This window comes from Lytechinus pictus, chromosome 5, assembly GCF_037042905.1.
Source record: "Lytechinus pictus isolate F3 Inbred chromosome 5, Lp3.0, whole genome shotgun sequence".
Lineage (NCBI taxonomy): Eukaryota > Metazoa > Echinodermata > Echinoidea > Temnopleuroida > Toxopneustidae > Lytechinus > Lytechinus pictus.
The window spans coordinates 14,305,217-14,328,251 of NC_087249.1; the positions used below are offsets into that span (position 1 = coordinate 14,305,217).

The following is a 23,035-nucleotide window of genomic DNA, read 5'->3' on the forward strand; positions in this document are numbered from 1 at the left end:
TAAAGCTTAGAATATCTTCTTTCATCTGAAATTACTATCTGCATGAGTGAGCAAAAACAATTTGAAGAGGGGATACCAAAAAGTCATTTGGCGGGCTGTATCTGGGTTTCAAAAAGAAAACCACATTTTTAAAAAGTTCAATATCTGTTCTTTAATTTGATACCTCAATTACAGAAAATGGTCAAGAAATAAGAAAGTTCTGGTTATTTGAAATAAGGCTTGAATTTATGGAGACCGATGAATCTCACTTAATTGATAGTTTAAAGTTCTCTCTCTGAATGCTTCAGACACGCTCAATTACGTCCGCGAAATTTGGTTTTTTTGATGACGTGTATAAGTGTACGAGAGACGTGATTGGCTCTCCCACGTCAAGCTCTACTTGCATGCAAAACCTGTTGCGAGGGTTCGTTTTCTCCACACTGTCACTGAATACTTCGATCACGAAATGAAAGAAAACCCAGAAGTTTATCTAGATTTTGGATTTTCAAATGATGATTTTGAAGATGAAGAGAATGATGATGAAGTTTCTAGCTCTAGTGACGTGGATGGAGGTAAATTAGGGGAATTACGTCTTTGATGATGAGTCGGACGATTCAACTTGCATGCCGATTCGCTACCAACTCATGCAGCTGCTAGTGCTAGCTGCATGAGTTGGTAGCGAATCAGCATGATTGCAAGTTGAATTGTCCTTAGTGGTTAAGGCACCGGCATTCAGAGCTGGGGGCCCGGGTTCGATTCCCGGCAGAGACATTTTTTCGGCATTGCCAATTTTTTCCAAAGGGTAGATAGCTCTGGGGAACCTTGATTTAAGCTACGCCTACCATTGTTCTCTTCATCCATTTCTTCACACACAAAAAAATATATATATAGTCAAACCTGTCCATAGTGGACACTCAAGGGAAGCAGCGAAAGTGACCACTATAGACAGGTTGGCGGTCATTTTTTTTAAACAATTGTATGTTATATATATATATATATATAATATGTATGTATGTATTTTTTTTTTTTTTTGGGGGGGGGGCAGTAAAGCATTGTTTGATGTACTCCATCTTCGTAGCCATGGTAACCTGCACCCGAAGACCAACTAGACAAGTCCCTGCTTGATGACCTTTTGGTGTTTAGGGGACGTCCCGTTTACCTCATTGGAAGCGAACCAATCACAGTACTCTTACTCATCTAACGATGAAATGAAATGATTTGTCGACACTGCATGCACACTCAGCCAGATATTCAGTTTTATTTCGTCGTTCTATAAGTAGTCAGCGCTGAACTGCCGGTATTTATCGGTAGTCAACAAGCTCAATTTTGTGTGATTTTATTCTCGACGTGCACATATTAGATATAAGACGCGGTTTCGTACATCAAAATAATTCACGATATACCATCATGGTGGGGAATACTTTAAAACTAGTGTTGGTTGTATATCTTGCTGCTACCGTAGCGGGTTCTGCCTTGGACAGGAACAAGAGACAGTGGGACTCTTTTGATGATTTGAGTAAGATTTCATTTTTTTTATAATACCATTTCCTCTTTTCGTTGCTGTCGTTTGAGATCATTGTGTAGCATGTATTATGATGACAATATCATATAGATTACAATGTATGGGAATGTCATTATCACTGTCATGGTGGAGGAATTGAAACGACTTTCATTTCATTTTTCTGCTACTTTAATTGCTAGACTCCCATTATCCCATTACACGAACTCAATGCTTTCAATTTTGCCTTCTCGCTGATGAATATTATAACACAATTAGATAATATAACCCGACATTTCATGTGTTGTTATATAGGCCTAGTTTTGCCCCCCCCCCCCGACTGATCATCAACTGTAGACATACCAATTCAAGCGCTCTTGCTCGTTCATTCCTTAATGATTTTTTTTTAAATACATTATTGCTATAAACTGAACAATTAAATTATGTACCAGGCCACGTACATGTCTAGATTTTTGAAATATTTCCATAACCATTTTTTTCCTTCTAAAGTCTATACAAATCAATGATTAAAAGACCTCGAGAGTGTGTGTTCATTGCATTGTTTCTCTTTTTTTATCCTTCAAGTTAGTATTATGTGGTTCTTTTTGGTAATAATATTGAAATATTTAACTTGTTTCTCGTTTACATGGCTTGCAGATCCTCATCATGTGATGAATGTATCGATTCTATCTAAGCAAAATAATCACTAAGTGCCAAGGTTGCGCCCGGAGTCCATCACTTAATTTCTCTCTTAGCTGATCGCGGTACTCTTATCAATTAGGCCCCTGTTACATCTGAAAGTTTCCTACCCGAGACCCGACCGAGTCCACTTGCAACCTTGACTGGATTATTGGTGGATTAGCTTCGCGAACGGACCGAGTCCGAAATGTGGTCTGTTTACATCACAGCGTTCAGTTCCTCCCCTATCGGTACGGTTTCGAGCGGTATCCGATTGCTGACACCAAAGGGCACTCTCGATCTAGGCTCTGAATAATTTGCGCGCGCTAATTGAAGTTGTTTACATTTCGTTATTCTGGAAGCATGCTGATGATCCCAGCAGTCGTTGAAGATATGATCGATTTGAAAAGAATACGTTTAAAGTGCTTCCTTCTTTCCACTAAAATCAAAGACTCTATCAATCACAATTCACATGTCAAAAGCCGCAAAACATTCGAAGAACGACGGGGCTGGGGAGGGGATAGCGCGCGCTATGACGTAATTTGACAGCTGGCGAACGGACCGAGATAGGTTTGAAAGCTTGTGTGCGTTTACATCTACGAATCGGTGGACCGGGGCCGGCCCGATACCTACCCGAGACTACCTCTTGATGTGGTCTCGGGTAGGTTCGCTAAAAGGTGGCCCGAGGTAGGTTTGGGATGTTTACATCTGATTTCTTTCCGACCCGAGGTAGGCCCCGGGCCGGACCGAGGTAGGGAATCTCTCAGATGTAACAGGGGTCTATTCACATCATCCACATAATAATTATTTAAGGGCATGCACATTCATATAAGCTAGTGATGAATCTGAAATCGTAGATATTATGCATTTACCAAAGTAAAGCTTGAAATAGGCTTTGAATAATTAGTTAATTTATGTTACCTAGATTAATACGCAAGGTGCATATTAACTATACTGTTCAATGTTTTATTCAACGCTGTTTACTGTTATGAACCTTACAGTCTTTATTTAAACAAATGTTTAAAATCTTTATCAACAAAGATCAATTTATAATACTTGTTTTTTCAATAAATTAAGCATGGCTGTTGTTTTATAAAGGGATACACCAGGATGAAAATTTTCATATCTGAATAAATAGAGTAATATTCACAAAGCAAAATGCTGACAATTTAATCAAAATCGGATAACGAATAATGAAGGACGTTATTGAATTTTAAAGTTTAGCAATATTAGTGGAAACAGTTACATGCACGTCGTCATGAATGTTCTAAAGGTAGGCAGATGATGTCACATCCCCTTTTTCTTACGTTATTAAATTGAATCACAGTTGTTTTATTTTTTCATTCATGTGTGAATGATAATGTCTCCATTATTATTGAAATAAGTTGCAGCAATAAAAATCTAATGCACTTCAATCCAGTTTTTTTTTTAGTTCTTCGTAGAAAAAATTGAATAACCCAAATTTCATATAATAAAATACGAAATGACAAGTGGGGATATGATATCAGATTGCTCATTGAATATTCATGAAGACATGCCTAGAACTGTTTCATCGGAATACGCAAATCTTTCAAATGCCAGTGTCTTTTGTTATTCCTTGTCCGATTTTAATCAAATTTCCAGTGATTTGTTTGTATGATTTTTTTTTATCTGTTCAAATTTATTTTCAGACTTGACTATCCCTTTAGAGTTTTAAATAGCGTAGCGTTTACATTTTAAACAGGGTTTTTAGTACTGTGTAACTCTTAAATCATCATTAACGTCCGAAGAAAAGTAAGGATGACGAAAAGTTATTTGGACGTAAATAAGGTTGATTTACATGTATTTCATCGAATTGCCCAAAGTATATGGGATTAAAATAGTTTCATGTACGTATAGATTTACCTTTGCTTTGATTTCAATTCTGAAGCATCCGATTTTCATCAAATTATCTTATTAAATAAAAAAAAACATTAAGTGTTTTAATAATTGCGTGTATTATTGCATGCATGCTTTCATGTAAACTGATTGTAATTCAGCCATTCGGCTCTACGTTATTTTTAAAACAGATAAACAATTATTCAATAACATTTGGGGAAAGCTGCAATTATGCATGTGTTTAACTTCATATTTTCCCAACACAACAGCAAACAACTTGGGCCCGTATGGCCACTGTGGAAAGCCGACCATGTCGATACCAAACGGTGGCATAAAGATCCTCCCTATATATGACTTTGACGACGTTAACGATAACTCGTGTCTTACCGGAAGTGCAACTCTGTGCGAACCGAAGTTCTACTGCGACCCTGGTTATGATGTGAACGGCAACATCCACCTTGAATGTGTGGAGGATGAGTTGACCGGGGAATACAAGTGGGATGGTGATATCCCGACCTGTACCAAGGAGTTTTCAAGGATCTATATCTATGCGATGGGTAAGGGGTTTATTTCTTGGTATTTATATGATGCGCATTTGATTTATGTTACAGTTGCCTTTACTTCGGGGTTTAAATAATTACACCGTCATGAATATAGTTAAATTTGTGAGGCAAAACGCTTCATATTTTATCAAATAGGGCCTACATTTGATTAAAAATAAGGAACTTACTACGTTTAAACTTTTTAAACTTTTAAACTTCTTATGTTATGAGATGAAATCATAATACTTTCATATTGTCATACTCGTGTGTTTAAAATTTCTCGCTTTTTACAAAATAAGTTTCAGCAATGATTATCTTACACTTTTATATGGCATGGAGTACCCCTTTAAAGAGCTTGCTATCAGTTGAAAGCCATACTTTTCAGTAAGACCATGATGCTTTCTTGAAAAAAATATATTTCTTCCTTCTTTCTCCTTTTCTATTCTCACTATTATATGGGTGGTTGCCCCCCCCCCCCGATCGCCGCCCCTGTGTACAGTATCATGTCTGTTGGGGGCATGACGCGAAATACCAAAAGCTGACGTCCTTTTTGTATGTTGGCAAGCAAATTTGACTGTGGTTATACACGTATTTTATCTGTTCGCCCGTGTACTATTATAATTTTATAACACTTTTCTTGAACGCAACGATAGGAAATCATTAACACGTTTGATAAGAAATCCTTGTTATCGTATATATTAAATTTAAAAAATATTTGTTTGTTTATTCAAAGTGAATTGCATCACGTATTAAAAGTGTTTATGATGTGAAAATTTCAGACACTATATACGTAAAATATGAAATCCTATGTTTTCACAAACGAATCGTACGGGAGAGTCCAATGCAAGGAGTTACAGCGTTTTTCTTCTTTATTAAAATGCTGTCGCTCCTCGGCCATTTTAACCCTTACACTCTAAAAGAAAATGGGTAAAAATGCTCCATGGGGGTAATTATGTGTCCAACTAACAATGGTCATTTCTTTGGGGCATTTTTATTTATCCAGTGTGATTAAAATTTTGCCCAATATAAAGAAATTGCTGCTTATTTGTTAACCTTACTGGACAAATGCTTCCCAAATTGGGTAAAAAACTGCCCCAAATTGGTTGGACACATAATTACCCTCGTGTTGGTTAAAATATTACCCAACATTTTTACAGTATACCGGTGACACGACATTTGCTCTGGCGACAATTGCTCCGTACTTTATTTCGTCTAAGGTAAAGGTTTACTAGGTTAGGATTGCAATTAGGGTTTTATGTTAGGTTTAGGGTTAGGTTTAGGATAGGTTCTAGTGTTAAATCCAAGGTTGAAGTTGGTCATTCTATTAATGTGTTGAATTTACTGCGGAGCAATGATTGTCGCAAGAGCAAATGTCATGGAACCGATTTGACCTCTTCCCATCTTTTTATCATTTAGAGTGTTGGAATGATGCAACTTTTATGTCATGTCCAAATCATCATTTTCATAATGTTCGATTATTGTTATTTTTTGTTCTTCTTTCCAACAGTGTTCTCTGTCACCCTCGTACTCAGTCTGATTGCAGGTTTCGTAAGGTAAATATCATTTTAGAAAAAATCTGACTTCATTTAGTAAAACCTTACAAATAAAATGTAAATTATATATAAATAATTGTTATCATTTAAATTGTTATATATAATATTGGTACAAACGGCGCCTCGTAATAAGTCCATGGTAAAACCAGCTGAATTTGCAGGGGCGGATGAGGATGGCGACCAGCTGGTTTTTACCCTGAGCTGCGCCGTACTGCGTCCTACCCCCCCCCCCCCTCTCACCTGTTCTGATTTGCATGAACTTGATCAGATCAAAATAATTTCAAAACGATTGAAGATTTTACTTTAGTTTGTTTTCTGATTGTATTTTTTTTATTTTTAGGCCTATAACTAACATTTCATTTGGTGTATACATTCAATATTAGTAGGCCAAGGCGATATCACAATCAGCCGCTTATGAATATGATTAACTCAATCTATCACGTTTTCTTATCTTGTGTGGCATCATTGTAGAATGATCTTTTTTCTTTAGCAAGATATCAACTTTGTTATTACGAGTTTGATTTCAGGACAAGATTCCATCGATAATCCTCCCCAACGAATAAATCGATCTGAAAATGTTGCATATAATTATTTATCCTTTTTCATTATGGCAAAAAGAAGCTGCTGAAAACTGCCTATATAATAAAAGAGAGCCAATGGAGTAAATTAGAAAGTCAAAAGGGGCCTAAGCTTTCGATCCTAGCAGAATCTTCGTCGGAGGCAAAATGACAAACATATATAGTGGAACAACCATAATATTTTCATTATTTTAGAAATGAACGTTAGAAAATCAGTTTCATCATAGATTTTATTGTAAAGGTCAGGAGACAAATACCTGAATGACTATCGTCGAGAAAATCATTTATTAAATTGTAAATACACAGCCCTTTTATCGACTCTTGCTGCTCTTAACATAATTTTATGAACGTGTGACAAATAGGAAATGAAAATAAATGCGCAAAAATTGCAACTTGACTTTACTTTTCAAACAGGTTATCAGGTTTGAATTCAGTGGTGATATTGTATTATTATTGTTGTATTAAACCGGTCATGGTGGCTCAGTGGTAGAGCGGCCGCCTCATGAACAGGAGGTCGCGGGTTCGATCCTCGACCGAGTCATACCAAAGACTTATAAAAATGGGACATTCTGTCTTCTTGCTCGGCGCTCAGCATTTAGATTGGAGAAGGGTAATAATAACATCATTATGATATGCAGGGCCCACTGGTAGAGCAGTTTCCTAACTAAATGGCTACCCTGGGTAAATAAAACATTATTATTATTATTATTTTTCTGGGGGGAGTGAAACATATTTTCTTTATGAATTTTTCTTGACAAGAGGAAAGACGTTGGTGCCTTCTCTCCTTAATCCCGACACCACAGAATAACTATAACTGCGAAAACCTTGGAGGATCAACCGGGTATTAACGTAAATATTTGTATGGTGATCGTTTTTACTAAAGCCTTTATAATTCTATGGGTCCAAAGTACGCTTTGTACAAATTTGTTTCTAAAGGCGAGTCAATTTGTCTTGTTTTAGTCGATCAAATCAACGATGTTATGTGGCGGGAATAAATTGACACAACAGTTCCGCTTTCCGCTTTTCAGTATAAGTTCGAAAGCGAAACTATTTAAATAGAATCTCCATAATAGTATAGGCTGCGCGAAATTTCGGTCTAACATCTTGTTTAAGTTGGTTTAGTTACCTGTACATGGGAGACGTTATACATACATGTATATTCAAATATTGTTCCACTCCAACATGTTATTAACTCTTAAAATGCCACATTAATTTGCATTGAAAAATCATGGATTTTCTTTTTTGATTTTAAGAAAGTATGGAAAAGCCATGCTTGGTGTGAATGACTGGAAATTAATCCACAGACATAATACAAGAAGCAATGTCGTTTCCAAAGCCATTGTCGTTACTGGTTTTTTACCATTCAGTATGCAGTTTATACATGTAATCAATGTAATTTATGTAACATCGGTGTAAAAGAAATGCCTATTGTAAAATGTGAGCAAAAACAATTTCAACACTGTGAACCATAACATTGAAATGAACAATGAATTAAAAAAAATGTACTGCAACCAGTTATAAAGATTACCCAAAGAGGTAATATGGGCATGCCACGGATCGGAACGACGAAATGAAATGACGAACAGTTCACAGTTTCGAGTATCACATTTTGAAATTTACAGTATTCAGACAGTTATTGCCGAGTTTATTCAGATGCTTTTAACATTCAGTTACGCAATGACATTTCACTAAACTTTATTTTAACAATTGTAGAAAACACACTTCTTGTGAATATCCTAGTTGTAACCGTGTCCAACGGAAATGACATTTTGACGTCATGCAAGTGTCATTTCCGTTAATTTTTGTTACCCATGTTAGGCAAACTTATGTTTATCATAACTTAGTTTGATAATTGTACTACTACTACTACTGCTACTGCTACTACTACTACTACTACTACTACTACTACTACTCCTGGCTTAAAGCCGGGAAAACATTGCTATGTATAAAACATTGCTCTGCATTGCTCTGTACTCAGTAGTAGTACTGCTCTGTACTCAGTAGTAGTAGTACTACTACTACTCAGTAGTAGTATTGCTCTGTACTCAGTAGTAGTACTACTACTACTACTACTATACTGCTACTACTACTACTACTACTACTACTACTACTACTACTACTACTACTGCTACTACTACTACTACTACTACTACTACTGATACTACATGTACTACTACTACTACTAATAATAATAATAATAATAATAATGATTTTAAAATGGTTGTTTATATCTCACTAACCTCTTCTTTGTTTTATTTGTTTTTCTCTCTTCCAAGGTATTCTATCCGCAAGTCGAGGGAAGGATCTCGACCACGATGTGTAACCCGTACTACGGTGGTCATTCCCAGTTCAACAACGATAACAACGAGGACTGGGGGCTCTATATTGCCCGGTGGGCCACCACCATATGCTCGTTTTGATGACAGTAACATCCAAGTACCCAAAGATGAGCCCACATCCAATCCACAAGCCTAAAAGGTGCGTGGAGGCGCTAAATACTTTTAATTTACTTTTTTTTTTTGATTTTTTTTTCTGTTTATTTTTTTATCTTTCCATTTTATTTCCTTATCATAGTTTTGTCTTATTTATTTATTTATTCATTTATTTGTTTTTTTGGGGGTGTGGGTTACTGCGGCAGCCCGAACACGAAGTGGCGACGTATCTGGGGCATGATACGTTTTTATTTTCCAAACTCGTTCCCATGGCACTAACCCGCACTCTCGATGTTTTTTAAAATTTGTTCCCATCAGTTATTAAATCGTTCCCAAGAGTAAATAGCTCGTCCTCACTAGATAGTATTTCTCCCCTAGACCCATTGATACATCCCCATGACTCATCCTCAATGTTGCCGAGTTAGTAAGACGTTGCAACGAGCTAAGTTGCGGGAACGACTCAATATCGTATAGTAAGTCGAAGAACGTATTGAAATGTTGTGGAAACGAGTTATAAAATAGGTAAATGTCATGTCAGGATGTCGACAATCTAAATTTCAGTGATTTAAAATGAATCCAGGTGGACCGTAGTTAGGGACAAATCGAATTCTGGATTTAGATTTAATCCTAAATATTTATTTTTAAATCTCGAGGGATTTTGATTTATATCAAAACCTTTGGGATTAAAAAAAAATCTTCGAGATTAAAACTAAATCCAGAATTCGATTGGTTCCTAAATGTAGTCCACCTGCATGGATTTATTTTAAATCCCTGAAATTTAGAATGGAAACATTTAAAGACTCTCATAAGTTTGAGCAAATTCCCTCCAAAATGTTTGCCACTGTTCCATATAAGAATTATTACGTACAAAACATATGATGTAGATGGTTTGAGATAACAAAAAACAAAATTTGCAATCGAAGGTATTTGTGCGATTTTGAATATGTATTATTACATGGAAATATTATATCATTATTATTTATTTGCTACCAACCTTCACACGTTTGTATACAGTAAAGAGGCTGATTGAAATCTTATTGAACGCTGTTTACCATACAGATCATACAGATGCTGTTTAATTGTCTAAACAATTTATTGAGAATTATTAAAAATCAAACTTTGTTGTATAAGACTTTCAACACTTGTTTAAACCGTTTGAACAACTACCGAAATGGTTTATAAAGTAAACAGCGCTGTATAAACATTTTAGACAATGCTTTTACTGTGTAATATCCATATCTTTTTTATTCACCATTTGATTCCGATTTTGAACAGGTCACTGTTGGTGGACCACCTTCCAACGTCTTCCAAGAGAGATGAGATGTCTTCCTTGTCCCTTAACAACTACATATATCACAAACTATGTTGTTGATTGGTGTACATAATGGACTGCACTGGTCATTTTATTAAGTAATTATTATGTTTGTGTTTAATAGATAACTTTTTTTTAATAGGTAAATATTTGAAATCAATAAACGTAAAATTTAAAGAAACTGGCAGTATACTAAACGAATTATTAACACATACGCTACCCACTCTTTCATAAACTCATAATAGCACATGCATGAATCATATAGTTTTTATTCCTTTATCATTTTATGTTTTCGTCATTTGAAATACCTCTTGCCAATTTGTTTAATGTTTCCCGTTATTTTTTAAATTATTTCCGATTTTATTATAGTTGAATACTACAATGGCATACACACTATTCATTTCCCAGACACACAATTCACTTTCAGTTAATATTTCTTTCTAGAATTCCACAACACAAGTTTCAATACAATACTTTATCCGTAATATTTATTTTGTAATTATCTATGTTACTGTTTGAATATTTTTTTTTTCATTATTACCTTGTAATACATCGCAATTCGGCCTTAGCCGCGATGATGTCTTGATTTTATTAATAAACCATTTATCTATCTATCTATCTATCTTACACCGATGTTGAAATGTTTTAGGTGTTAGCTCAACACCCATTGATGTTATAACAGCTTGGTTGTTATTAATTTTAACGCTGTTTGAAGTTATGTTGAAATTCTAGGGTGTCATTTTAACACCACAGGGTGTGCTGGGCTCTTTAGGAACACCATGCAGTTTTAGTTTTAACACCCATTACATCATCCTTTTCTCCATTTGTTTGAGTAGGACCTTTGCTGATCTAGAGATTAAGCAATGAATAGAGACTGAGTTGGATTATTTATGAAATACGTACAGGGTTTAAGGTTTCATTATAAAGGCTGACATTATCCTCTTCCTACTGTTGTATTATGATGAGTGTTGGCGTGCCTTTTATGAACTTTGCTCTTCCTAAAATTTTATCTTGCATTATGATGTCATATATCATGTTCGAAGGGCTCGTGTGAAAATATTTGTTTTAACAGTAAACATTTACTGTCTAGTTTCTCTTTTCCTTACGAAAGTGCTTTCATAGTAAGTGTGCCTTGAATCAATTTTTTGTGTGTTTCCAGAAGATTTAAGAAAAATACGCTGATTGATCATCCTTATGAAAACAAATGTTTTTTTAATGCTGAAAACCACTCGTAGTCACGCTGTATTTTTTCTTACAGATTCACAGTAACCTTTTTAGGCTTTATGAGTGTCAAACGTATGTTTGTTTGTGTACATTAATACTTACTAAATAAGTATTTTGGTTAGTGCGTTAATGTATAGTAAACAATAATAATAAATGTATATATTTGTATAATGCATGATGCATCTAACATGGTTCCTGAGATGCTTCAATGTAACCATGGCCTCCATACAAGTAGGCCCTACTGCGAAACATAATGTATAAACCCAAGTTTGTCGGGGGGGGGGGGGGGGGGGGAGCAGCGCCAAGCTAAATTTATGGCGTTTTCTGCACACATTTGCTTTTATTATAAAACACATTGACAATGGGCCCGGGAGAACAGGGTGCTGGTTTTAAAAAAATGACAAAAAAAAAAGAAATAATAATATTTTAAAAAGGTTTTCGTACCAAATGAAGGAAAATTTTGGTCAAATTATAACATTTCAGCATATCAACCTGATTTCCAAGGGGTGCTACCTATGGTGTATAACGTAGGCCAATACGCAACACCCCATGACATTGACCCTATATATTTGGTACTAGATGTGTATTTAAAGGGGAAGTTCACCCTGCTAAAAAGTTTCTTGTAGATATTGTAGCAAAAAAATATTCAAAATATCATTGAAGGTTTGAGGAAAATCCATCAAAGATTTAAAAAGTTATAACTTGTAATAGAAGTTTCGTTTCTTGATTTGTGACGTCATATGCGAGCAGCTTTCCATGTATCGCGAATAAAAAAAAATCAATGAAATGTCATTTAAAAAAGATAAAAATAAATGGTGTGTATTGCACTATCAGTACATCATTTCACACACGCTCCTTAAAGAAAGATATTTAGACAATCATGAACCATGACAAAAAAATGAATTTAATGCATTTTATATTATATAACAATTGGATAAGCTGCTCGTATATGACGTCATTACAAAAAAATCTCTCATAAATTTTTAATCTGATAGATTTTTCTCAATTGTTCGCCAATATTTTTTTACTATTTTTTCTGATATATATATTTATAATAAACTTTTCGTCAGGATGAACTCCCCCTTTAAAGTCCATGGTGTATTCTAACACTTGTAGGATGTGGCCCTTCACAGACGGCGGTATTGTTTTTAACACCGAAACTGTGTAGAATGATTGATTTTCAACTATGAGCATTTTAACTCTTATATTAAAAGGTGCGCATGAGCAGAAAGAGGTCATTCCAGATAAGACCATCAAGGCGGTATTCAGATTCACTAACAAAAGTATTTGTGATACGATGATCTTGTAATTTTTCATGTATTCCTTTCATTCTTCATTTCATGTTCTTTTCATCCCATCCACAAGAGAGTAACAAATTTCGTAATCAGTGGTAATTGACAGTAGCCCAAATTAGTATAGACAATGTGCAGATAGCGGACAAGCGATTTCAAAACTTTATCACAGACTGAGGTTACGTACAAGTCTTTATTTGCCGTGTCTCCTTTCTTGGAATTTGAATACCACAGAGTGTCGGATAACTAACGTAACATCATGATTCAAGTGTTAATGCTCACCCTAGTGAAAAATTTGAAAGGTCATGCGAGAAAACTTGATCAAGACCTAACGGCGAATTTGCTTATTCAAACGAACTTGCTTTCTTTACAGCGCATCCCAGTAAAAAATAAAACTAGAAATACCAATGTCTTTTTAATACACTGAAATTCAATTGCGTTTGATAATTAGGTTATCATTGATATCAACCATTTTTTATAATTTATACAGATGTATTCGTGTTGTAGAGTCCTTTCCTAGATTTCGTTTCTTATGTCGTGTTCTTGTTTACCATTTTGTACTTTACTAAGACATATTTCAATAAATTTTCATGTAATAATAGTTATAATTCTTCCTTGATTTTTGTGTTTCTTATGATCATTACAAATAATCGAAGAATAATTTGTTATTTTGTGATTTGTAAGTAACCATTAAAAATTGGTCTACTGAGAAAATTGTGAAAAAGAGTGGGAGAGAGAGAAAAGGAAGCAAATAATGAAGAAGTCCGGGAAAGTTATGAACGCTATTATCTTAGCATCCGTGTCCAGGGGCCCGTTGCATAAAAAATACTATTATGGTAACTTCGCCATCTAATAGTAACTACCATGCCAAAAAAGTTCAACAACCAATCAGAATCAAGGATTTCAGGGAAGGTATATACTATTGAATGGCAAAATTATTATAATAGTAACTTTTATCCAACGGACCCCAGAACTACCCGAACAAGAATACAATTTTAACATAATCTAAACGATAATAGGGGGGATCGACGACTGTGTCCGAATATTCCCAATGTGCAGAAACACAACAAGACCGATTCCAATCGACTGATCGTCTCTGTCATTGGAAACAACGTAATAGATTTAGGGGGTGGATTCCATATTCAAGTACACACTTGCGATTTGTGTTGATATTTTTTTTCATATCTATACATATTTAACCATATGGCTCTGGGAGCAGCCTCGATAGGTCTTTGACCCTTGTTGCTCCCCCACATTCTAGATTATGTTATTTTTTCTGTTGTCTTTTGCAGAGATTTAGGAGGTTCTGTTTTAATCTACTTTTTTTTTGCATGTATAGTTTTACAATCCCCTATATATATATCTGATGTTTTGTGATTCCTTATTGTAATGATTTCCTTGACATCTTTTATTTACGAATGTGGAAATAAACTTTATTTAGTCAGCCGGGGACTCGTTTCGACTGCGTGAATAAAGCGTTAAGGCCCGTTTACACCGCATCCGGCACGGCGACCGTGCACGGCACCACGGCAATCCGGCACGGCAAAAAAAATCGATCCCCACTAAATCCTATGAAACTGTTTCCACTTCAACGGTGCCGTGCCGTATTGTACAACACGGCGTAATTTGCCGGATTTGCAGATCGATCAGCAAGCCATTTTCAGAGCACGGCACACGGTTTTTTCACTTCTGGCCAATCACAGTCCAGATAAATTACGTCATTGCCCACATATTTTCTGATCAAGCGACAAATCGCCTGCGGTGATAGTCTATGGGAGTACGAGTTTACGTGTTAAATGCAAAATCGCACATATCATACACGTAGGTCTACGTGTATTATTACCTGCTGAAGAGAGGTGACTGAAGGAGCTAGGACTTGCCTGATCTTGCAATTCTTGGTCTGGTAAGCAACTAATTAAGAACAAGTGTCATTTCGCATACTGTAGAACCGAGCCCCAGAAAGTAGAGCACAAGAAAATAAGGCCAAATAATATAAGGCCGGAAATACTATTACTAATCTGGGATAGGGCCTAGCCCTAGGCTAACTAGGGCCTAAGCCCTAACGTTATGATCTAACGTCTTTTAACGAAGATCTAACGTAAGTTAGCTTAGTCTTAGACTCGGTCTAACAAGATATATATAATTTAGATAGGGTAGATGTTTATCATAGCCTAAGTTACATCTAGATCTAACGTTAGACCTAATGTTAGACTCGATAATCAATTAGACTGGCCTAACGTAATTACTAAATAAAGAAAGTTAGACTTAGGGTAAAGTAAGATAAATGAAAGTAGGCCTAGGTCCTAGCCCTAGTTGCACTTGCAGGAAACACTGATTTCACGAGAAAGTGTGTAAAACCGAGCTTAATTGTCACTATATTATCGAGGATCTAGATCTGGTATAGTGGTACAGTTACATGAACTGAACTTTGTGAAATCTTGAAATCTACGCTGAAAAATGTTCATACTGTCTACTGAAGATCACCAACACAGATAAGCGCACGTGACGTGGGACAGTGTATGGCAGTGTGTCCAAACTTCGCGCGTGTCCATACTTCGCGGACGGTCATTATCTAAAAAACTAGCCAATATCCTTAAAATCTGACATCATCAACGTGAAAAGCGACCTAAAAGTACCCTATAGTGAAAATTTCTTTAGGATGAGTTCAGTATTCATGAAAATATTGGCAAAAGATCGGCAAATTTGCCACCGCTAGCGCCCGTTTTGAAGAAATCAACAAGCATCACGATATCACCATTTTGCAAGCAGAAATCATAAAAAATGTGAGTTAAATGTGGTACTAACCGATTCCATAGCATTTTGCCATCAATCTGATATAAATATTTCACTTTTTTAGCTTGATTTTTTGTTTAAATCTCCACAAAAGCTTTGGTGCGCGAAGTTAGGTCACACTTTTTTTGAACGGTTTTCCAGCACAGCCCGCATTCGCCGATCGGAATAGAATTTTGAGATCGCGATACCGGCGAAACCCCTTGACCTACTTTACATTTTCGTCCATGATTTTATAGTTTACGATCTTGCCGTCAATGTGGTAACTATTTCTTGAATTGGTTTTGTATAAATTATGAATATTTTGTGAACAAAAATAAGCCTGATGAATATTTTTGAAAAGTGCGCGAAGTTTGGACACCCCATCATACTATTAAAAATTATTTTTTTGAATGTCGCGGGGAATGTCGGCCCGACGCTTGACCCAAATCCCGTGCTTATTTGCTAATTTCTCAGCAATTACACAATTTCTTCCGGAATCCTTTGGCACATATTTTTTATATATACAAACAGACACTTTGGTGGTCATTTCATTGGATTCTATACTATAGACTGTACGAACTCATTTTGAAATCGTTACCACAACTGGCATTTATCTTTAACTTAGACTAAGACTCTAACTAACAGTAACATTAGGCCTAACGTTACTTATAGTTAGATCTAACGTTAGGTAGACCTATAAGTAACGTTAACAAAAGTTAGACCTGTTGTTGGTCTAACGTTAGGCCTCAGTAGTCTAGAGTCTACACATAGGTCCAACGTTAGTAACACTAGTACATGTAAGTTAGACCTCTGAACGAATATGATGAATTCCGGGATGAATTATTAAGATATAGACTAGCCTAGCCTAGTATTTTTAGTTTTAGTACTATAGTAGTAGGGTCTATAATAGATGAGAGCTAGTATAGGCACTGAGTCGTTTTGTCAGCAGCAAGAGTGGCAGATAGGAGGGTGGCAATTAATTAATAAGAGGGGATCTGGAGTGGTGAAACTTGGGTAGCCTGAACTGAAAGAAGTTAGACCGATTGCTCAGTTTGACCATATTTTTGTGGGACCCTCTGGTCGATCTGTTCTAGATCGAAACTGGTGGAAAGTAGATCTAGACCCTAGTAGGAATTTTTGAGTCCTAGGCTAAGGAGTAAGGCTAACTTAGTATTTCCCACAAACTCTCTGGAAAGGACTATAGGCCTACGAATAAATAATGTAAAAACCTAGACTCTAAATCCTCCCCGTATGACGTCATAGGCTTAGCTAATTAACGTTAGACCTTGTTTTCATTGAAATATAGAGTCTAGGCCTAGTCACTAAATTTAGGCTACTATAATTTTGGAGAGAACTTGCATTAAAAAAGGTTATTGTTTCTAGTTTGTCAAAAATTGTCAGTCTGTTATTATGTAAAGGATTTTAAAATGAGCGCACTTTCCTTTATCCAGGGGCAGCTCAATCGTGGGGCGATGGGAAGGGTTTGGGTTGGCACTGGCTTGCCCGAAATAGAAATCCCCCAGAACAAAAGTGACCCTTTTTCAATATGAAATATGTCCTTTGTGTGCTGGCATAACTTTTAAATCTGCACATTTCTGTTCCAAAATTTGATTGCTTTATTTGTGTAATTTCATTCTTTTTTCATTGGTTTATTTTTTATTTAGTATTATTTTTTTTTTTTTTGGGGGGGGGGCTGAAGTGATTGGGTACGTATATTATACAGAGAAGACATAATTTGCTGACATTTTATTCAACAAACATTTCATCCCTAAAAAAAAAATCATATGGCTTAGCTTATAGGCTCTCATGGAGGCAAAAAATTGTGCCTCTATCTTTTTTTTTCTTAACATGACCCTATGTTTACATGTACTTTTCAAATGATAAAAAATTATTATTTCAAGCTCTTGAAGGAATTTCTAGACGATCACTTTTCTCTACAACTAAGCAAAATCATTTCAATTAGGAGAATTTCTATTTGTGCATTATAAAAATTGGACCCTGATCAGCAAGCCTGTTAGTTACAATGTAAATGTAAGAAATTGCTGATTGGGCACTGGCCTTTCACTAATCGCTTTTGCAATTCTTTAAACCTTTATTATTATTATTTGCTAACAAAATTTATATGGAATGTGTTGCATGACAGATACCAACATGGAGGAAGCCCTTATCCTAGAAGTGTAGGAAAATCCAATCCTGTATGACAAGAGATTGGAGATGTTCAAGGATACAGAAGTAAAAAAATGATGTATGACATGACATTGGGCGTCAGCTTGTAATCTCAGGTTGGTATCATTTTACGTCATATCAATTTTTTTCAAACTTCACGATTTTTTCACTATCAATTTGAAGAAAAATATTGAACAATGTAAAAGAGTTATATTTGTATGTGGATGTTTGAAAGCAAATCAAGTTCACAATCTAACAACTGTAGCTAACTTCTGGTTGTTGTAATTCAATGAATACCAATGGTAAGTTTTGGTCATTATGGCCATTTTTTAAATTGTTTGCACATGTGTAAAATAGTCTAGTGTTAAAAAAAAAAATAATAATAAATGAGACACAAGAGCAAGGGTATGTAAATGCAGAAAGCGACCTTGCTTTGTGATGTGGACCAAAAACTATATACCAACCCCACCTCTCAAATACGTAATATAAATATCACGTCACTTTTACAAGAAAAAAAAATGGAGGCAAAATTCTTTACTATCAAAAGCATGTTGTCCAATTTCACATTGAAATATTTCGGGGGGGGGGGGGGAGTGGGTAGGGCTTGAAATGAGTCATATACAGAAATGAAAATTTCAGAGGTTATAGGAATTAGATTTCGTGTTGTTTTTTTCATTATTTTAAGGTGACGTAGCGAGTTGAGGGACAACTTCCTAAAAAACGACAGAAATGGAGAAGAAGAGTGGTGACGGAGCTCCCTCAAATGCAGCACGTAAATACAAGTACAGTGAGGCAATGGAATTCCTACTTCCCCACATACATAATCGAGAGTAAGATATTCAATATTTTGTTTTCTTATCCCAGGGAAGAGAGAATATGTGTATATCAATTTGAATTCATGCAAAGAAATGTATTTTATAAATATGAATTCTGATATTGTGCTGCACTTAACCCAGGTTTAGTTTCTGGGTTCTGACAGGAATTCCTTGCACTTTGCACTTTGCACTTTGTGCACTCTGCAGGGTGGATATGAGCGCTGTCATACAAACTATACAAATCATTTTGAATTATACATTGATGATTGGCTCATTCTCTCATGTTTACATTAACCTGTTTCCTGTAATTTACATCCACATTTTAATTCAATATGATTTATCATATTTGTACTTGACTACCTGTGTAAAATAGTACAGGTTAATGGGTGTTGCATTTCCTTGAAGTGAGAGCCATTTGCCTTCAGAAAAGTACCCTTAAAAAATATAATATAATAAAATAAAACTTAAGATGTTTCGAATATTAATGAAGTAAAGAACAGACAAACTGTATCGACTTGGTACATGAGAGTCGATTTTTTAGTATTCATTATTATGAGTAAAACATATGAAATAAATTTGAACATATGATTTTTCTGTCAACAGAACAAGTTCAATCTTGGATCCTGTGTTTGATGTGGACACACCAGGAGAAGCCTGTACCAAACAGGAAGAAACTGAGCAGGAGAATGGTGACATCTGTCCACAACGTGGGTCAGGCTTCATCGTCATCGTCCTCAGGCACGTCCGCAACATCAGTCCAGTCTTCAAGTCCCAAATTCACTTCAAATCGAGGAGACAATGCTGCAGTATTTTCAAAGCAGCGATAGTCATGGTGACAACATAACTGTAGATCCATTTTTTTCCAGCTTGTCCCCCATTGTCCCACACTGTAAAAGTTACCTCAATGCCAGCTCCATTGCAATGCGGTTAAATTTTGGTCTTCTGAACATTGAACATACTACTATAGGAATTAAAAGTTCTGTGTCTTCTAAATCTAAGTCGATTCCTATTGATGTGATAAACGTCTCACATGTTACAATTTAAGAATCCAAATATGTTTCGTAGATTAAAAAAAAAAGTTAACAGAAAATGTTCTAACTTGCTATGCTCCACCGCTAAAAAGAGAGCTGATATCTCGTTCCCTCTGACATCACTCAATATTCATCTGATTGTTAGCTAACAAAGGGACAGTGGTTTGCAGTTTGCCAGAGCTAACAACCTGTTAATAGTCTCAACATAAAAGATGCAATGTCAGACATGCAGCATCACCAACAAATGGAAAGCGATGTATATATGATTACATCTGAATGACTTATGATAAATCCATATGAAATAAATCATAAAATGTGCTATTCTAATTTCCGCTTGAATTTTTCACTTTAACGTCTCTCATTGTTACAGTTGCAAGTCAGTCTCAATTTGCAGAAATTACGATTGTAAAGGATTATGATCTTCCTCTTTTGTAGATCTCGGAAATATCGGCTGAACATGTTCACCATTTATTAAAAATATATTTATTTCTTAAATTATACTTGAATTTAAAATCAGGATTTGTTCACAGATAAGAGAACTAGAGAAGATGAACATTTTGCACATCACAGAAATTTGGTTCATGCAAATATTAACATGATTACTAGTAATGCACTATCAAATATCACCACATGCAACCAGTTACTGTGAAAATAAAAATGATGGGTACTGGACGGAACGTGGTACAGGTAATTTCTGGACTATTTTTTTTTTGGGAAATAGATCTAGGATTGTTTGAAATATGACAAAATGTTACCAACTAAATTTTATCTCTAAACAGAATGGCAATGACACTCCTGGGGCCTGTTTCATAGAGAGGTACAACTATCACAACTTTGTCTTTAATATGGCAACTACCATTATAATATGGCGCAACATCCAATTATAATTGTGGTTTCCATGGTAGTTGCCATAATGTTAAAGCACTTTTGAAATGGGCCCCTGGACATGAAGAATACTGACAAAAGAAAGTTGATGGTGAAATAAAAAGAATACATTTATCTTCAAGAAAGTTTTTGCCGCCCCATGCATTTTTTTTTTGTTTATATATATATATATATCGTTTTATTTTTTTCTGTAATAAATTCATGAGTATCACTTTTATTTTCAACAACAAATATAATGTAGAGTGCTGATTGTTCACAGATAGACCTCGAGCAATCAGTCATTAACAAGCAAACAGCTAGGAGAAGAAGAACCTAAAATTTAATTGGAGCTGAACTAAACTCAAAGTAAAGATGTCGACAAAATGAAGTCCAGTGTTGCTCTGATTTATTGGGCCAGACCTCACTTGGCATTGATTTTAAAGAACAAGTCCACCCCAACGAAAAAGTTGATTTAAATAATAAAAAAAAAAAATCCAACAAGCATAACACTGAAAATATCAAAGTCCGATGTAAAATAAGAAAGTTATGATATTTTAAAGTTTCGCTTGATTAAAAAAAAAACAGTTATATACACATCCTGATCGGTATGCAAATTAGGAGTCTGATGACGTCATCCCTTCACTATTTGTTTTGTATTTTATTATATGAAATGTAATTTTCTTCGCATTGTCAAGAGAAACAATCAATTCCTCCCTGAACATATAGAATTAGCATTGGTTCAGCCAAGTTGGTCCTTGTCAAATAAATGAAAAATTGTATTTTTCAAACAATAAAAAAAAGAAATAGTGAGGGACATCATGAACCGTCTATTTGCATGTCACTGAGGTGTGCATATCACTCTATTGTGAAAATAAGCGAACTTTAAAATGTCATAACTTTTTTATTTTACATCCGATTATGCATGAAATTTTTCAGTATTATGCTATAGTTTGACTTTTTTTCTTCTATTTATTCAAATCAACAGTTTTCTTGGGTGGATTTGACATATAAACAAATAATATACCGTATTCGAATATGTTCAGAAATAGTTTCGTATAATAAATTTGACTAATAGAAACAGTGAGAATAGAAGAATCCAGAAAAGTGGAAGAACTAAGGGTGAAAAGTGAACCAATGAGCATGAGGTAGGATGATATGAATGAAGAAGAATGTTCTGAATATAAATGAGAAGACAATAGAAACATGTGGAGTTGGAATGGCAATAGAATGTGATGTATAAACTAAGGAATGAGATAACAGGTGACAATGGCAGATAATGGAAAAAGAAGTATAACAAAAAGGGTAAGATAAAAAGATTAATCATGACAAAATTCAACATTTAAATAAAACGACCCATTCCCGTATAGACGAGTGAATAAAAGATAGGAATTTTGTGTCTGTCCAATGAGCAGTCCGTCAGATTGATTGAGGCTTCTTGGTGGAATTCAAGACAAGATTAATTTATACATAGATACACGAAAACCCTTAAAATTACTTCTTGCCACGCCTGAAGCAGGCTTCTTTGCCTTGAATTTTCCTGGGTACATCGGACGGTTTTTGCCTGCCGTACGGCATCCGAACACGGCTTTATTGCCGTGCCGTGGGGCAGTGGAAACTGGAAAACGGCACGACGTGCCGCATGCCGTGCCGGAATGCCGTGCACGGCCGCCGTGCCGGATGCGGTGTAAACGGGCCTTTAGACTGGTAATCAGTTAAAGGAGAATGAAACTCTTGGAGCAAGTTAGCTTTTGTGAAAGCAGAAAAATCAAAGAATAAGATCAACAAAACTTTGAGAAAAATAGGACTAGCAATAAAAGAGTTATGAGCATTTGAATGTCGAGATCACTAATGCTATGGAGATCCTCCCATTGGCAATGCGACCAAGTTCTGTGATGTCACACACGTACAACTCTCCCATTTGGACACTGAAAATATACCCCAAAACATCTCTTTTTGCTCATTCTAATCATATGACAAACGATTCATCAATGATATAATGTTGTGAAACCTCTGTACTTGTCATCTCATAAAGAGAACACCTCACCTTGTGATAGACTCTATAAAAGTGAGAATATAAGTGAAATAAGTACTAAAGTAATGAGGGAGTTGTACGTGTGTGATATCACAGATCTTGGTCGCATTGCCGTTGGGAGGATCTACATGGCACTAGTGATCTCAATATTCGAATGCTCATAACTTTCTTATTATTCATTCAATCTTCCTCAAACTTTCAACAATATGTTTCTTTGATTTTTCTCTTTGATATGGATTCAGCTGGTTTCAAGGGTTTCATTCTCCTTTAAGAATGAAAATGATTTCAACTGGATCTTTATAAAAAAATAAAACCAGAATGACATACATAAAGCTCAGCGTTCTGCTTGATTATCCACATAAAAATATACAATATAATAAATATACCTACATTGATAATACATGCATTAG

At 35.5% G+C, this 23,035-nt stretch overlaps 2 protein-coding genes across 2 annotated transcripts; both read left to right on the forward strand.

Annotated features, from left to right (window-relative positions):
- The first annotated feature begins 1,177 nt into the window (after positions 1–1,177).
- LOC129261780 (uncharacterized) lies at positions 1,178–12,702 on the forward strand. The gene is made up of 5 exons (XM_064099865.1): positions 1,178–1,495; positions 4,282–4,569; positions 6,062–6,107; positions 8,962–9,163; positions 10,393–12,702. Exons 1-4 carry the CDS (start codon positions 1,387–1,389, stop codon positions 9,158–9,160), a joined length of 642 nt encoding a protein of 213 aa, XP_063955935.1. The 5' UTR covers positions 1,178–1,386; the 3' UTR covers positions 9,161–9,163; positions 10,393–12,702.
- Positions 12,703–14,672: 1,970 nt separating this feature from the next.
- Positions 14,673–20,733, forward strand: LOC135154123 (uncharacterized). The gene is made up of 4 exons (XM_064099380.1): positions 14,673–14,848; positions 17,861–17,999; positions 18,569–18,713; positions 19,302–20,733. Exons 3-4 carry the CDS (start codon positions 18,613–18,615, stop codon positions 19,540–19,542), a joined length of 342 nt encoding a protein of 113 aa, XP_063955450.1. The 5' UTR covers positions 14,673–14,848; positions 17,861–17,999; positions 18,569–18,612; the 3' UTR covers positions 19,543–20,733.
- Positions 20,734–23,035: the final 2,302 nt, after the last annotated feature.